General features: G+C 41.9%; 1 protein-coding gene across 1 annotated transcript in view; it reads left to right on the top strand.

Annotated features, from left to right (window-relative positions):
• Positions 1–17721, top strand: part of LOC110978729 (uncharacterized) — a 60921-nt gene that overhangs the window by 40098 nt on the left and 3102 nt on the right. Inside the window, 22 exon segments of the mRNA XM_087148430.1 lie at positions 1096–1212; positions 1856–1975; positions 2701–2814; positions 3370–3498; positions 4013–4141; positions 4553–4678; positions 5167–5178; positions 5181–5288; positions 6542–6658; positions 7016–7132; positions 8004–8117; positions 8337–8444; positions 9091–9207; positions 9783–9896; positions 11141–11263; positions 11949–12080; positions 12668–12784; positions 13409–13528; positions 14236–14595; positions 15310–15417; positions 16174–16290; positions 17054–17164. Coding sequence (XP_087004556.1) covers positions 1096–1212; positions 1856–1975; positions 2701–2814; positions 3370–3498; positions 4013–4141; positions 4553–4678; positions 5167–5178; positions 5181–5288; positions 6542–6658; positions 7016–7132; positions 8004–8117; positions 8337–8444; positions 9091–9207; positions 9783–9896; positions 11141–11263; positions 11949–12080; positions 12668–12784; positions 13409–13528; positions 14236–14595; positions 15310–15417; positions 16174–16290; positions 17054–17164 — 2730 coding nt within the window.

Genomic DNA, 17721 nt, shown 5'->3' with positions numbered 1-17721 from the left:
GGCCTTGTGTCTGGTCTTGTGTCTGGTCTTGTGACTGGTCTTGTGACTGGTCTTGTGACTGGTCTTGTGTCTGGTCTTGTGTCTGGCCTTGTGTCTGGTCTTGTGTCTGGTCTTGTGGCTGGTCTTGTGGCTGGTCTTGTGACTAATCTTGTGTCTGGTCTTGTGTCTGGTCTTGTGTTGGTCTCGACTACAACACTGCTTTGACAAAATAATCACTTCAGTTGGAGCTTGGGTAAAAACCTCAATATTTGCGGTTGAAGAATTGATTTCACTTTAAAATGTCTTATCCCTAGTTTCTGACTGTGGGAGTGAGTTTTCACTTGAAAAGACTGAGTTTTCACTCTTGAATTTAGAGAGTTGTCCTGTCCAAAAAAAAGATGGAAACAGTTAGCTAATAACTTCGATTGGGAAAGTACTGTGAAAGATGAAGCAAGCAGACATTTTTGTGAAATTCGCTCTCATGTTGACAATAAGAACCTTTCAATGCAACCAATGCGCTTTTTTTTCACACACTGTTTTAATATCAGATGGTTGTCTCCAACAAGTGAAGGTTTTTCCAAAATGTCTTTAGCATCACTTTGGTACCCTTGAGAAACCCACCCTCTCCTGGTTGCCTGAAGTCAGTCTGGACAGGCTTATTAGCTAAACATGACTAAAATCTATACATGGAAAAGTTAAACTTGTGGACATTTTGGAATGGATATGTCAAGGTTTGAAAGTAAACCCTTCAAGTGTCTAGCTACAAGGAAACTTGATAAAATAGAAGACTTTTGAGATGTTTGGTGGTAGCAATTACACTAATAACACATGACCGATCCACTTTTATTTTTGTCATGTTTGAGCTACTGTATGCAGACTCAGAATGACATAAACAACAGTAGACCAGTCACATCAGACCATTATGTCAGCTCCTGCCAAGCTTCTACAAAGTCTTTTGTTAGGCCGTTTATCAAGAGATCTGCACACTTTAACATGTACCTGATCAAATTTGCGCAGTAAAACTATTCATTTCAAATCTCAATTTCGTCGAGTGACTGCTTCTCATTCTGATTGGCTGGTTGCCCTTGACGTTATCCCTGATTTTTGTTTCTACAGACCTGTCCAATCCTTGTGCCAGCTCTCCTTGCCTCAACGGAGGCTCTTGTTTCCCATCGGCTGGTGATTATGCCTGCAACTGCCCCATTGGCTGGCAGGGCCTGCAATGCGAAACAGGTAAGCTGGTGTCAGCTCTTTGTTGAAACGAAATAGTTACCATGGCAAAGTGAATGATGTCAGTAAAGAGCCGTCAAAGGATATTTGCGACATGAGGTCATGCCTGATGTAGATATGATACCATTTTGTTTCCAAACATGGCGGGTTGCTTATTAAAGGATGGATGATACTAATTGCCTGGGAAATCTGCTGTATGTTAAGTCTGCTTCAAGGTGACATGACAAATGACTGATCAACTGTTTGGACCGTTGATATTTGGTGTGTAGACAAGCAGGTGAACTGTGGGACCACTGTGACTTCTAATCTGAAGTGTCGCATCTCGCTGGATATTGCACTGAACTGGTGTTGGCACTAGTGCCTGTACTCTCAGCTCAATTTCAGCCAAATCGTCGTCCAGATTGTCCCTGGCAGCATTTTTGTGTTTAATGGTATGCATAATTTATGCATGATGCATAAATTATGATCAGTAAAACTTGGATCAAACAGGATTCAATGGCATCAGCATTTATATTCTCGCTGTTGCATTCGCTATTTGGTCCAACAAATATGCTTACTCTAAAACCAACAAGCAGACTTGATTTGCTTGAAGTTATCTCCTGTGGTTTGGTCTCATCTATATGTGCGTCATATTTGTCCTTGGCAGCCATCGTGAACCCCTGCGCTAGTTATCCGTGTCAAAACGGCGGCCGGTGTCTAACCAACTCTATTAGTGAATATGTCTGTGAGTGCACAGCTGGATATGGAGGCATCAATTGCGAAACAGGTAAAAATCTCTCAACCAATCAAGACAGCTTTACTGTTTCTCCCAGCCAATTGAAACTTTTCTTTCCTAGCCAACCACAAGTAGCCAAATATTTCAACTTTCAAACAAAAACATGTCGATTTCAACAAAATGTAATTATTGCCTACTCCAGAAAAAGGTAATGGATATACGGTAGGTCACCGTGTGCCTTTCTGTGCAGTGAATCACTCAAAGTTAAGAGGGGGGATTTCTAGGTAGGAAATTCAATTTGTGTTTATTTGTATTAATTTGAAATAATGTTTTTGATCGCTGAAGTTTCAGGTTTTATAACAAATACATGTATGTTCCAAAGGAACTAAGGAGATTTCAATTGATTCTTCCAAGTGTAAACCTGTTTTAGAAGCGACTTTCTCAAAGCCTATCAATTCATATGTTCTAAAACTAAATCATGTTATCAATTTGTTCTGTTTAATTGACGAAAAGAGGTATTGAACTCACATGTACCAAATGAAGCTTACGTCATGGCTTTTCAAAGCATTCATAGAATTCCTTTTTTCTCACTTTTGTAGTAGACCTTGTTACAGAGCAGGTTGCAAATATCTATTTGTCTTTTAAATCAAATCAAAAGTATTGAATTTGTTATTATGGAAAATTCACCAGTTTCTGGCAACCAATCAAATTTGTCGCACACTTTCTGTTGGCCAATTACAGGATAGCTGGATATTGTTTTCTTTCCCCCCCCCCAGTGTCAGATCCATGCGCCAGTAACCCTTGCCTGAATCAAGCAGTGTGCATCAACCTTGGTAACGCCTATCGGTGTAACTGCCTTCAAGGGTACTCCGGAGACAACTGCCAATTTGGTAGGTTTGCCATCATGCAAGGCTACTGGACTTTTCAAGGTTGGCACAAGTGTGACCTCACTGACGAAAAAAGGGAGGGCTTGGGCCGACTGTCGAGGAAGCTGTAGCCGTGTCCTAAATGGACTTCAAGAGCTATAACTATGTCTATATTACCAGCATGTCCCCACGTCTTTCCAGCTAAGACACAGCCCTAGCTTTAGACAACAAATTTGGATACAACCTGTGTCTTTGTGAATTTTTAGATGTGTGAGCTCTAACGGCGTCAACAAGTTTTTGCGGTCTTGTCTTTTTTTCAGAAGTTGCATGAATTTGTATAGTTAAAACATTCTTAGCAAAATATTGAATGAGACAAAGTGATGTATAAATAGGACAGAATTGGTGAGGACTTTGTACTCAATGTAGCAGCTTCAGGTTACCAGCCAAAATGTCCTGTAGACTTGCATGTCCTGTCCGCTTTAGACTGGTACCCTGCAAGTTTTCAGTCAGCAAATAAATGTTCCAAGCAGGTGTTCCTATGCTCAGTTTAATAGTATTCGCTGATGAATTTCTTCCCAGTTTCACTACCGGCTGACCCTTGCCTGAGCCAACCCTGCCAGAATGGTGGATTCTGTCTGGTGTCCGATCTCAACAGCGCCTACCAATGTTTTTGCCCGGTGGGATATTCTGGAACACACTGCGAAATAGGTAACTGGAAAAATAACACGTCAAAGGGACCACTGAATGAATTGATGCGGTTCAACTGTTTAGAAATATTGTTCTCTTAAAGACCACTTTTTGAAAAATATGGTTTCCTAACAAAGAAGCAGAATTGTCATGAACTTATCATGCTTTAATCTCAGAACTGGAAAATAAAATTCAGAACTGGAATCATTTGTTCAAATTCTAAGCGTTGATAGGCCAGTTCGACAATCATCTCTATGGGGCCCTGTCATCTCAAAGTTTCATCTCAAATTAATACAATTAAGTACAACAAATACATTCCCATCATCTTTTGGCACTGTGCTGTTATCTTCCCGTTTAATGACTGTGATTCAAATTGTGCATCGTCAAAAAGTTCAGCGGTGTCCCAAGATTTGAGCCCCCTCTGTGAAAACCCCAAGCATCTGTGATGTCTTATTTTTATAGTGACTCACAATAAGACATCAGTAAACATGATTTGTATATGATTTTTACTTTTATCGCCTTTTTAATTTCATAGCTCCTGTCCCTCAAAATCCCTGTGATAGTTCCCCCTGCCAGAATGGAGGATTCTGTTTCCGTAGCAGCATCAGTGAGAGCTACATCTGCTCCTGTGTGAATGACTACAGTGGATTACATTGTGAAACTGGTAATTCGTAGAGTTATTTTTTGCTTGCATATACATCGCTGCTTATTCCAATTCCTTGCCATACATTCATTTTCTGATGTTTGCCAGTATGTTGAACTTTCCATGAGAAAAACAACTTAGAAATAAAGGCTATACGAAAAAGAAAAGGACACAGCAACATTTACCAGTTTGAGGATTTGAATTTTTTTTATTGTGAGCAAAAAGTCACAAAAATCCACTGTGATTGTACTATTTGAAATGATAATCGAGGAAAAACAAGGTATTTTGCAGCCAATAATTTGTGGTTGTAGAAGAAACTTCAAACAGCACCAGTCTGTCAGTGAAAAAAGCCTGTGAGAGAGGACATTTTTCCAACCCTTCCTGAGAAATTTGCTGAAGTCATTATTGGTAATTGGTCTTTTGCATTTATAGCCCCTGCCCCTCCGGATCCATGCAACCCCTCCCCCTGTCAGAATGGTGGAGTCTGTTACCCACAAGGCAGTACAGGCCACCTGTGTGACTGCCTGGACAATTATGTGGGTACCAACTGCGAAACGTGTAAGTTAAAGTTGATTTGCATTCAGAAAATAGTTAGCCAAAGGTCATTTAGTTCCCTAAAAAAGCAAAACCTCGATAAACTAAGTAATTTATACGTGAAGTCTTGTACAAGTCTACCATATTTTCAGATTTTCTGCAAAAGTGATGTACTTTTTGATCATGGATTTTGCCCTTGCCCAGACAGATATTTGTGAGACTGTGTGCTCAGTGTTTTCGGGAGCTTATGAAGCAAGTTTACAAGCTTAATACTTGGGTGGGACTGGAACCAACTTCCTGCTTCCTCTTGCATACTTTTTAACAACTTGACCACCGAGCTTGCCGGGGTCGGCTGGCTGGTCCGAGTCAGATGTAGCATTGGGTACCGCAAACTACTTCCAAAGATGTACTACCCTGGGGGAGATGTTAATTTTGGTAAAATGACATAAATTTAAGCGAAAGTCCCATTTCATTCAATTCCTTTCCAACTTTATTTTGCCTTCTCTGTACAGATGTTCCACCAGTGTCCCATGTGAGAGTAGCCCCTGTCAAAATGGAGGCATATGTCTCCCTCAGGGTGCTGGGTACACGTGTGCGTGTGCAGCTGGGTATGACGGCCAGCATTGCGAGATTGGTGAGAATTTGGGGATATTCCGTTTCTGCATTAATGCCAGTTAATACTACATAATACAAGAAAGTGAACACAAACGTGACATTGTGACGTTGGCTCAAATACGGTATTTGATTTGTGCTGCAAATTTGCAAAAGTCCAACACATTTTGACTTGAGCAATTTTTGTTTTGTTTTTTTGTGACGTCAAAAATACTGCACTTTTGTTTTAGATTGCGGTATGAACGGGTCTTCAGGTTTGACCTCCTGAAAGGTCAATATGTTCATTTGCATTTGCATTTGCCAGGAAAACCTTCTTTCTGAATAACTCGGACAAACCGCACTTGGAATGGGAAATTAGGGGATGTTATTTCATCATCCTTATGGAATGTATGATGTAGTACAGAATGAAAAATACTGTTGGAGGTTATGTCAAAGAGGTGTTTTTAAGTTAATGACTCATTTTAACCATATCCTGCCGGGGAGCCCATTTTCGAGTACCTTGGGTTTGTACGCATAGCTGGGGTGCCTGAAATTGGACAAAAGAGCTTGGGCCTTGTAACAAAAGCCGGTTCTCGGGAACAAAAGACAGAGCTGCTGGGAATTACTAACATTTTTTCAGTTGTCAATCCATCATTGTTTTGAAAGATTATACCACTGTTTGTAGCATGCAGCGCAAGAAGATTACCAATGGGGACAAAAGCACTCCAGCGCTCCAGTGATGAGCAATAGCATACTCCTGCACGCTAATCTGGCCCGCATTGAAAAGACACCAGAAGTGCACTGTGCCAGTTTCGGGAACAAAAGGAACTTATATAACACTGCACAATGTGGGCTCTTTGTACTAGGCGGCAGGCCTGGCTGAAATACTCTGGCATCAATAGATGTTGTTTGTCAGATTAGAGTAGCCACCAGACAGTCACTTCATGGGGTTTAGGCCTTCATGAAAAAACGATAAGAATTTTTGAAGATTTTTGAAAACCGAAGATATTGAAAAATGGCCTGTACGTAGGAACTGCATTTTAAAAGCACCCGGCAGGAAATGGTTAAGAAAAAAGTATTTTCAGACGGTAACTTCATGCTAATTTTTATTAGACTTGCTTTATTTGCTACATTGATAGTCAAGAAAAAGTTTAAGATATCAACTTTCCCCAAACTGTCTTGTAAAATGTCCAACCTTCAACACGGCCTCTGGTCACAGAAAATTTCTCACAGAACTGGCCTCTGCAAGCAGCAACTTCAAGCACTGAATGAGTCATATTACTTTTATGTCCATAGTGACAGACCCCTGTGGCAGCAACCCTTGTTTGTTTGGTGGTGTCTGTACATCTAGTTCCTCCAGTGGGTTTTCCTGTGCCTGTCTTGAGGGTTACTCCGGCTCTGCCTGTCAGACAGGTAATAAAGTTTACACACTGCAGGAAGTTATTTAACTTTGTTATTCCCAAACAGTTTCATTCCTAAATGCAAAGGACCATCCATATTTGTTTATTTTCTCATACCCAGGGGATAAGAGGCCTAGCTATTGCAGCGTGTTGGTTTTGATGCTATTGAAATTCAAAAACAAAGCATACTGTTGTTTTTAGGAAGACTCTTAACTATTATGTACTGTTAAAAGGACTTGGCGGTTTTTCTGAAAAATGTAAGCATACGTGTACGTGAGTGTTCTTGGACTTCCACCAAGTTCCCATCAAGATTAAGTATTTGGCTTTTGTAAAGTGTGGTGTGAACAGTCTCCTTTGTTTTTGTCCATAGTCACTGCTTGTGCGAGCGCCCCTTGTCAAAATGGTGCAGTCTGTATTGTGACATCAAATGGAGGCTTTGAATGCCGGTGTTCAAGTCCTATGTACGCAGGAACATTTTGTGAAATTGGTAAGTTGATTGAGTAGTTTTGGAAGCTAGAATCTCAACTTTGTGATAGCAGTGTTGTTACTGCTGCTGCTGTTGCTGCAGATTGTGTCACTGTTGTTGTTATGTTGCTGCATGTTGATGTTGTTACTGCAGTTGCTGCTGCTGTTGCTACTGATTGTTGTGCTCTTTTTGTTGTTGATATGCTGCTGCTGTTTATGTTGATGTTACTGCAGTTGCTGCTGCTGTTGCAGCTGATGGTTCTGCTCTTTTTGCTGTTGATATGCTGCTGCTGTTTATGTTGATGTTGTTACTGCAGTTGCTGCTGCTGTTGCAGCTGATGGTTCTGCTCTTTTTTCTGTTGATATGCTGCTGCTGTTTATGTTGATGTTGTTACTGCAGTTGCTGCTGCTGTTGCGGCTGATGGTTCTGCTGTTGTTACTGCAGTTGCTGCTGCTGTTGCGGCTGATGGTTCTGCTGTTGTTACTGCAGTTGCTGCTGCTGTTGCTACTGATTGTTCTGCTGTTGTTACTGCAGTTGCTGCTGCCATTTTGGTTGCTGTTTTTACTGTTACTGCTGTTCGCTGCTGTTGTGACTATACTGCTGCTGTTTGTTGCTTTTGCTGTTGTTTCTGTTGTTATTCTGCTGCTGTTGCTGATGTTTCTACTGTTGTTGATGTTGCTGTTGTTACTGCTGCATTTCTATTGCTGCTGCTGTTCATGGTACTGTTGTCACTGCTGTTGATGCTGGACATGGTCGAGGCTCTATTGGCATGTGCGCGTATAAAAGTGGTGCTCACGTGTAATGTGCTCCTCATTGGCTTTCATGTGCAGGTCACACCCTACCGACGCATGTAACCACAAGCAGTAACAGTTTTTTTTGGTCCACTCTGCAGAGCTGAATCCCTGTTCCAGCAATCCTTGCGGCATCACTGGTACCTGTGTCAACCGGTTCACCAGCTACCAGTGTAACTGTGAAGCAGGCTGGTCTGGTCTCAACTGTGGCATTTGTGAGTATCAGGCAGAAACTATTGTAACTTGTGAAACAGAGTCTAAACACAGCCTTACTTTTGGGCTGTTATTTGTAGTGTGCAAGCCCTATTCTCCTCTTAGTTTTTCCTCATTCCAGATCTTCCATACCTGTAAAAACAGCATTTTTGCAGGAAGAAGGATATTTACGCAAAGGTTATCTTAACTCTGAACTCTTTTTTTTTCCATTCCTGTTTTAGCTCCATGCCAAGAGAATCCATGTCTGAATAATGGACTTTGCTTTCTGTCCGGTACCCAACGTCAATGTCAGTGTACATCGGACTGGACAGGCGACTTGTGTGAGACAAGTAGGTGCCTACGTACCCCAGCATAACCATACCAAGTGATAACCTATCAAGGAGTTGAATTGCTTTGTGCACACTCATGGGCATACTTGCTGATTGCGATGTCTTAAGTTTCAATCCTAATGACCCGATTTTGTTTGCCTTTGTAACTTGGGTGAAACTTGGGTGATAACAGAATCAGTGACAAACAAGATCGGAGCCTGCGTCATAAATTGTTCTGAAAACATTCTGGGATTTTCCAACTCTATTATTTATGAGGAAGTGAAAACAACTCCCTTAAAAGGGACAGTTTGAATTTGTGATAACAAAATTAGGTCTGTTCGTGTGAAGCAGTCAACAGTGTTGTAGGCCCCTTGTATGATCTACCATTCTGCCAAAGGTTGTTAGTTTCGGCCCGGTGCTAGAAACAAGTAAGGAATTCTTTAATCACCCAAAGCCTGATTGAGAAAGTTGGAGGACTGGCTGAGGCTTCATCCTAGCCTGGACGTCTGGTGTGCAGGCTTTATTGATTGTGACGGCTCCAATGTGACATAGCTCCCAGCTAAAATTTCAAGCACGAGTGCCATGGCTTTTCGTGGGGCGTGGCTATCATGAGCACTATTTCCCCTCCGTCTGTTAAACCTTTGATTCATTTTTTTTTTCCTGACAGTGGTTTTACCATGCGATAGCTCACCCTGCCTTAACGGTGCAACATGCTTGCCCATCGTCACTACCAGCTTTTTCTGCCAGTGCCCACCTGGATTTGTCGGTGATCTTTGCGGAAGTGGTGGGTTTAACTGTAGCAATTTTAAACTCAAACAACGACATCAGCAAACTAAGACTAGAATAAGAGAAGAATTCATATTTACACCTTTAGACTTGAACAAATCCAAGATCTATTTTCATCAAAGTCCTAAACAACAGATTGCCCTGTTTATAGCTATGTTATTTTTCCAGCAAATTATCAACTTTGAACCAGCCACTCATTAAATGAGATTGGAGTTCTTGTCTGATTTGATTTAGAAAATCTAGACTGTGTGCTTATCGAAATTTATATTCTCAGGACCTCCTTGAACTTGCGCCTGCCTCGAGAAACTGGAAACAAAAAGTCCTGAACAAAAAGTCCCACCCATCACTAGTCCAGTCACTCATAAAACCATGAGCAAGTCCATCCACCAATCAGTTGACAGGTTCCAGGGGTTGAACAAATGGTACAGGAATACCTTTGTCACCGTTTATTATAATAGCATGTGATGTTAGACCGAATGACTGGTGATCGACTTGCGATGGCCTTGACTGCAAAACCTCCAACAAAGTTAAATCTTAGAAAAACTTTTTTTTTTCTGATTTTCCTTTCTACAGTACGGGATCCCTGCAACCCCAACTTGTGCATGAACGGCGCCACCTGTGAGGTTCAGGGGGCCGGCTTTTCCTGTAGCTGTGCCCCACACTACACCGGTGCCCTCTGTGATCAAGGTAAGGCACACAGTATGGTGTAGGCGTTGAACAAACAGGGCAAAATCGGGCAGCTGCTTCAAAGAGGACAATGCGGCCGATTCACAATAGTGCGCCAAGAGTTTGCAATGCGTTGGCCAATCATAACGTGCGGAATTTGTCGACTCTTTCCAAACGCGCATTGGGTCGACAAATTCGCGCATTGTGATTGGCCAACGCGTTGCAAACTCTTGGCGGCGCACTATTGTGAAACGGCCGTATTATTTTAACTTTACAGAGGTATGCACATTCTTGCAGTTAGTCATCTTTTCTTTATTTTGTTGTATGCACAGTTCAACACAAATGGAGCTAGAGACTTTGTTGTTGAAAATAAAAAAATAATTTAATTAAATTTAATTTAATTTACAGAAATGCTTGATGCAAAACCTCCTGCAAACTGCTCACTGACTATGTTGACCTGAAATATATAAATCTGAAGCAGGCCTAATGTGGAGGATCTTTGCTGAGGTCGTTGACGACGATTCTGCTTGGATCAAAATTTCAATTTCTCTGAGCTGAATCATACAAGTCCAAACAAAAAGAGAAATATGCCGTGTCCGTGCTACGTAGTTCAAAACGAAAGAGTTGTGTTACGACAGTAGACCAGAAGAGTTCAAGGTGTCTTTTTCACACGTTCCTTATATCTGAAGAGAGCCCCACTAAAAATCCCCACTCCCTTGTCCTGTTTAGAGGCTTTTTTTTGGGAAAGAATTTCTGTTTCCAGTAAAATTTTTTCTGGACCATTAGCAATATAGAACTCCCTATATTTTCCGTAAGCAATATTTCCTCCCCCCCCCAAAAAAATTGAGCCTTACCCCACCCATCCCCCTTCCCCCAAAAAATTGGTATAACGGCACCATCCGGAGCAGCTTGGAATTCTCACTGACCCACGTGACCGGTCATACATCCCCCACTGTAACAGACAAAAGCTGCGACGGAATGCACAGCACTGACATTGTGGGCAAGCCTTTGAAATTCAAGAGTGGTACTGAATCAGATTGGAACAGTAACGGCAACAGTATAGGGCACAAGTGGTGACCATTATGCCATTTGATAATGAATTCACAGTTGTTTTATATAGAAACTGGCAGCACTGTATGACATACAGTCGATGACCAAACGTTTGCCTTAATGATGGCCCACCTCAGGGGAACCAGGCAGTCACGGGGCGCTTTGACATCTTTTGATTGGACCTATAAAGTGTTTGTTTTTTTCACTGGTCACAGTATTGCCATGCGATCCCAGCCCTTGCAACGGCCGAGGGGACTGTGTCGTGACCGAGGAAGGGAGCATCAATGGTTACACCTGCGTCTGTCAGACAGGGTGGCTCGGGAAGCAATGCCAAACAGGTGAGCTGGGCAGATCTTTTCAATATCCTTGGTGTAAGTGGGTCAGAGCTTGTCACTGAGTCCATCACGAGTCCAGCAGCATGTTTTTTCACTGGTTTTACAAATAAATTTTCAAACTTCTTAATTGAAGCTGATTAGAGTACTGAAGTGTGACGTCATTATGAACCAGAAAGTGCAGTGCAAACGAATAGATTACGCATGCGTGTTGGTTCACGCTCTGGTTCTCGCGCTAATGCCTTTTACACATATAATTGTGCCCGTGACGTGTTCACTTCGGTATTCTGAAATATGAATTGATTAGAATAATGATTAGAATAAACATGATTATGACATGATTAGAATAAACCGTAAGATGCCGAGGAACGTCTTCTGAAGCATGACCTGATTTGGAAATAAGACAACTTCTCAGTGTCTCGATTTTGTGCGACTTGAACACAGGATTTATTTTCAAGCTTTGCATAAAACAACTAATGAATGTTTCCCGTTTTGTCCAAGGAAAGAATTTTTTATTTGGTGATTGAACAGGGATTAATTATTCCATTTTACTTGGGTTTGCCTTATAGAGCATAATGTTCAATCTGCCACTTCATTAAATTATTCTACGTTTCAGGATCATCTCAACAGGGCTCACAGCAGTCATTATTCATATATTGCCCTAAAACCCTTTTATATTCCCCCTCTGCAGCTGAAGTTGATCCCTGTGACAGCAACATCTGCCAGAATGGTGGAGTGTGTCGTTCAGAGTCCATTGGCTCTGCCATCAAGAACTTTGAGTGCTTGTGCCCCATGGAGTGGAGTGGGCAGACATGCGAAATAGGTACGTAACTAAACTTTATTAGAAAAGATGATAGCTCAAGAAAATTATTCCGTGCTTTGCTGGTGGACCATGTAGAGTATACCTCCCCTCCCCCATCAAAATGAAGAGGCGTTAAGAGATGAAGTGAATGCATGCATAGAAACTGAATTGAGAGCATCATACTCAGACACAATCTGGCTTAGTTTTATGATGTTTGATTTGTGGCAATAAAACCAAAGATTCCTCATAAAGTGCCCTAGGCAGTGTTGCTGGCAAGCCTTAAGAAGCTTCTAGAGAGGAGACAAGAAACAGTTGCAGTTTTAGAGGTGGGAGGAAAACCCCAGAGGAATATTCTGAGTAAAACCCACGGAATCAGGTAGGGACTGAAAACCTAATCTACATGAGGACTGTGCCGGGATTCGAACCTGGACCGCAGAGGTGGAAGGCAAGGAAAGAACCACTGTGCCAATTAACCTGACCCCCCCTTGACAACAAGCCCTGTGGCGAGCTGAAATGAATCAGTTCCTGTCAGCAAAATTACTCCACAAACCCCCCTTTCCAATGCCGACAATTTCATTTCACCAGCAATGCTTGAATTCTCTCCGCAGCCAATCAGGCAGCGTGTGCCAGCAGCCCTTGCGTGAACGGTGGCCAGTGCTACAACGTTGGCGATGGTATCGAGTGCGCCTGCCCAGAACACTACACCGGAGTCATTTGTGAACAAGGTAAAAATAACTTGGGACTCCCAAGGACCAAGGCTAGTATTTTGCTCATATTTCATAGCAATCAATAGTGATATATTATATATATATATATTATATATCTCTGTATATTTAATAGGCTTCCAAATTCATCTCCTTTGGTAAATATTTGACCAAACTTTTACAGATTGACATTTGCAGCGCTTCCATCTAAAAACACATTCTTCTGTGCAGATTGCGAAAAATAGAGCGTGAAGCTCTGAAAATTGGTCAACGTGATACTTATCGTAGCTCTAGATGTTGTTTTTTCTGTTGATGCGATGCTGATCTGGGGTCGTAGGTGGTTATAGTGCATAAATGCTCACCTAGGTGCGATTCCCGCCCCAAGCCATATATGAGTAGAGTACCTGTTCGTTCTCTCCTGTGCTGCGAGGGATCTCCAAACCTCCACAAAAAGCAACGTTTACGATCTCTGTCGGTGAACGTTCCACAGGCAGATGTGAGTTGTTTGGCGGCTACCCAAGGCGCCTTTGCCTTACAGGGCATTGGAACATATGTATTGTAAGCAATTAGCAGGTAATGAACACTTATATCATTAAGCGCATTATGCTGTGCGGTGCTTAACTTTTATGTGAATTTCCTTGGTAGCTATTATCGAGGATTTGTGTGGCAGCAACCCTTGTCAGAACGGTGGAACGTGCCAGCAACGGATGTTTGAGTATGTCTGCAAGTGTCTGATCGTGTACAGTGGAACGCATTGTGAAATAGGTAAGTGTGGACAAATGGGGTGATAGATGCGGTGGGGGACAGGTGAAAGAATGTGGCAGATAACACAGCTCATCAGTGTTGCTGAATTAATCATAGGCCATTTTCCAATACTCAGCTTCGTCTCCGTCTCAGGCTTCGTTCCCCAAATCAATCCCCAATTGTGGGCCTGAAGCGTTTCAATTACATTGAATTACTGTAATTTTTGGCTTTCTTGCATCTTGTTTGATGTTCTGTGGCACTATTAGACTGATTACTGTGCTTACAGCTTCAAAGTCAGCTAGTAAAAAAAAAGTTGAAGCCTGAGACGGAGCCAAAGTTGAGTATTGGAAAACGGCCATAGTGGCATCGATGTACTTTGACAAATAGGTGATTCGAATGCAAGTTGTCTATAGAGGGCAGTGCACAAAGGAAATATATAGCAAAGCTGTGCAAATAATGACTATTATTATGCCTTATTATAAACTTGGGGTAATAATCTTAATTCCCACTGATACTTGGAATGCAATCGTCTGAGTCATGCCTCACTGACTTACATTGTTTTGCAAATGGTTTGTAAAAGCTTGCTTTGGATAGCATGTGAAATTATTGACCAATTCTTGGCTTGGCCAGGACATCATGATGGTTTGGTTGAGTTGTGACGTGAAAATGGTTTGGTAATAATTGATGAGAAAATTAAAATCAGATTTAATTTTTTTCCGTAATAACAGCAACGGCTTGGGGTGGTTCATTAACTATACCCTCAGGGGGCACCATATCTGTCAAGTCCCCCTACCACCCGGCCAACTACCCCGACAACCTGGTGTCCACCTGGTCTGTCACCTCTGCCCCCAACACCACCGTCCGCGCCCACTTCCTGACCTTCTCCACCGAGTCTCCCAACGACGTCCTCAGCGTCTTCGACGGGTTAACCACAGCCAGCAACGCACGGCTCCTGGCCCACGCCGGGGGCGTGGTCCCAGAAGACGTGGAGGCAGAGGGTAATGTCATGACTCTGCAGTTTGTGACCAACGAGAAAGTGACATTGGGAGGGTTTGACGTCACGCTGATGGAGATCGGAGGCGGAGAAGGTACCCTCAGTTTAACATTTCTTTAAAGTTCATTTGGTTCCCACTGCACAAAGAAAAAACTGCTAGAGGGCTTCAAACCGGCTACCTCAGGGAAAACAACAGTGGGGCCCTACCCAAGGATCTGCCCACACATGGCGGCCAACGTGGAGTTGTTCACCTCCTCAGTTGACTCGTTTGTTCAGAAAAAAATTCAGGACCAAAATTATTAAAATCCTGGAGAGATTAACAGCTGTGATATCTGGAAAATGGAAGTGTTACTTTACCCGTGGAGCTATCCCTTGCTTTAAATCAAATTTGCTCAAAAGTTTGTTCACGGCAGGAAAAAAAAGGTGAATTCTGATAGCACTCTAGACTTGGACACATTACATTTTATTTTCATTTAGGTTTAAAGCATAACTAATGTTACCCATATTAATGTTTTTGGAAAAGCTTGCTCAATTTTGAATGTTAAACAGGTGCACTTGCAGTTCACTACATGAACTCCAAACAGATTTCAAACAGTTTTTATACATTGAAGAAGATACACATGCACAAAAGATGATTCTAAGAAAACTTCATTACACCTTGCATTTAAAACCCAGTCTCAAATCCTTTCTTTTTCCAATACATGCATAAATTTATCATACAACTTAAGAGATTAGGGTTTGACAACCGTCTTTAACTATGGGAGTTTTCCCAGACATTACAAGTTTCGTGTATTTGTTTTTCTTCTAGATCCGTGTACTCCCGACCCATGCTTTAATGACGGGGTGTGCTCAGTGGCTGGAAATGGTTATTCCTGCAAGTGTGCTGTTGGATACTATGGACCTCGCTGCCGAACAGGTAAAAAAGTCCACAGACTTGAGACGATATTGAGGGCGAGAAGAGACTTTGGAAGAGGATTTATAGGGGGCTGAGGATTTTTTAGGGGGGGGGGCGATATTATTCTTACATTTGTGGGATCGGTTTAATCATTTAAACCAAAAGAAGAAATTTGTATTTGTGGTTAACCACTTCCTGCCGGGGACTCCAGAATCGGAGACGTATGGTTTATATGCGTGGCCGGGGTCTCCGAACTCGGACAAAGGAAACAGGACCCTGTAACAAAAGACCGTACTCCGAACAAAAGACCAGGCTGCTGGGCATTACCAACATTTTTCACTCTCGAAAGTGGTGATAATCCAGCCTTGTTTTGAAACCATATACCAGGGTTTGGGGTATTGAGAGCGCAGGCCTGGCTTAAATACTTGGGCGTCAATGAAGGTCACCTGTCAACTTAGAGTAGTGCCTAAAGATTACTTTGTGCAGCTATAGACGGTTAAATGAAATGATGAATTTTGAAGGATTTTGAAACGGAAAAAATGATAGTCATGCCGGCCCAGCATCATCAACATTGAAAAATGCCCAGGCATGAAGTGGTATGAAGTAATATATCCCAATTGGAACCTAGACTTTTGCAAGAAGTTGGACGATGACTTAGAACTCTTGAATGGTAAAACCCATTGAAACCAATTTTGTACACTTCCGTATTAGACACCCTACTATTTATCATTTATCATATTTCTTTGAATGAGAAGTTAACCCAAACCCTTTTTTTAGCTGGTCCTTGTTCTCGCAATCCCTGTATTACCAATGCGGTGTGCCACGAGAGTGTGGACGGCTCAACGTTTGACTGCACATGCACGTCTGGCTGGACTGGCAGCAATTGTGATATTGGTGAGTATGAGGAGACAATCTTACCGTGGTGTCTTGTTTCAGATGCTAGATATCCCCATTGATGAAGTCTGGGTAACAGAGTTGCGAATACCTTCCTGGACTTCTTTTATGTCAAAAATTTATAAATTTTTAAGAGGCAGTTGCTAAGGGGATATTCTGACCATGGTGCCATGACTTGGGTGTGAGTGATCCTTACTGGTGAAGTCTGGACACCAGTATCATAACCTTTTGAGTCCTTCACCAGTAGCGTTGTAATCAAGTTCAAATACAAGTTCCCACATGTCTCACATGCATTGCAGTGCTGCAAGTTAAGACGGTGTAATATGTTGAATGGTTATGTAACAGCAGAATTTTTTACTCGTTAGAAACGTTTCAGTTGAAGGCATTATGACTCTTGTTGATAAAGTTAAATAGACTTTTTTCCCTACCATTTGTATGGGCTGCCAGTGGAAAGTTCACCCTTGGTTGATGACAAGTTTTGCTGCAAATTGGACATTTGTCCCATTAATGTTAACAAGAAAGGAGTTATTTTCATTTTAATATTACATTTTATTATAAAGTGTCTCAATAGCTAGGTAATATTTGATTTTATTACGTTGTGAATTATTCTTTGGCTTTTGTACTGACTGACAGCCAGCCAGAGTTTGGAAATCACTGGTAGGCTAAAACTAGTTGGCCGTGGCAAGACAAAAGAGCGGTCCGTGCTTGAGGTCGTTCATGTCTTGATCTGCTTTTGTTTTCTGCTCCATTGTCTCGTGCACAGCTGACTGCACCCTAGAAACCTGCTACAATGGTGGCACGTGCAACCAGCAGAGAGATGGTAGCTATGTGTGTCTGTGCATGGACGGGTTCGAAGGCAGTCACTGCCAAACAGGTATGGACTCTAACCCTCAATAAACTCTCACTCACAAGGGGTGGAGCAACCTTACCATAGGCCTACATGTGTGTCATGGTTAACACAATCAGAAATGTTGCCGGTACAATTTTCAATATTGAAAATGCACCTGCAGGGCTTCAGATTGAGTCATCAGTACCACAGTCATGTACATGTTCATGCAATTTTTCCCATGGATTGTTATATGCTAGGGGGAAAATTTTCCCTCTTTTGGAAACTGGGAAAGTTTGACAGAGAAATTATTTTCTGTGCTCACATAATTATGTGTGTGTAAAAAGCTGCCATTTATCATCAGAAATCAACTCATGCTCTTTCATACAAAGATGGCATGATTATGTGCACATTCAATTAAAATTTTAGTACTGAACTATGAGCCGGCGCCCTTTGCAAAGGATAATCTACATCGTCAACCATTTCCGTTTGGTGGTCATAGATAGATGCTACTTATTAATAACAAATTAGCTTGAGATAAAGTCTGTTGCAGTCTGTACTGTTTTACTGCAAAGTGTTCTCTGAAAATAGAGAATACATTTTTA

The sequence above is a fragment of the Acanthaster planci genome, linkage group LG18 (assembly GCF_054643075.1).
Source record: "Acanthaster planci isolate LZ-2023a linkage group LG18, COTS_SCS, whole genome shotgun sequence".
In the NCBI taxonomy this organism is placed as follows: domain Eukaryota; kingdom Metazoa; phylum Echinodermata; class Asteroidea; order Valvatida; family Acanthasteridae; genus Acanthaster; species Acanthaster planci.
Note: the sequence above shows the minus strand (reverse complement) of the source record. Positions and strands in the feature narration are given on the sequence as shown.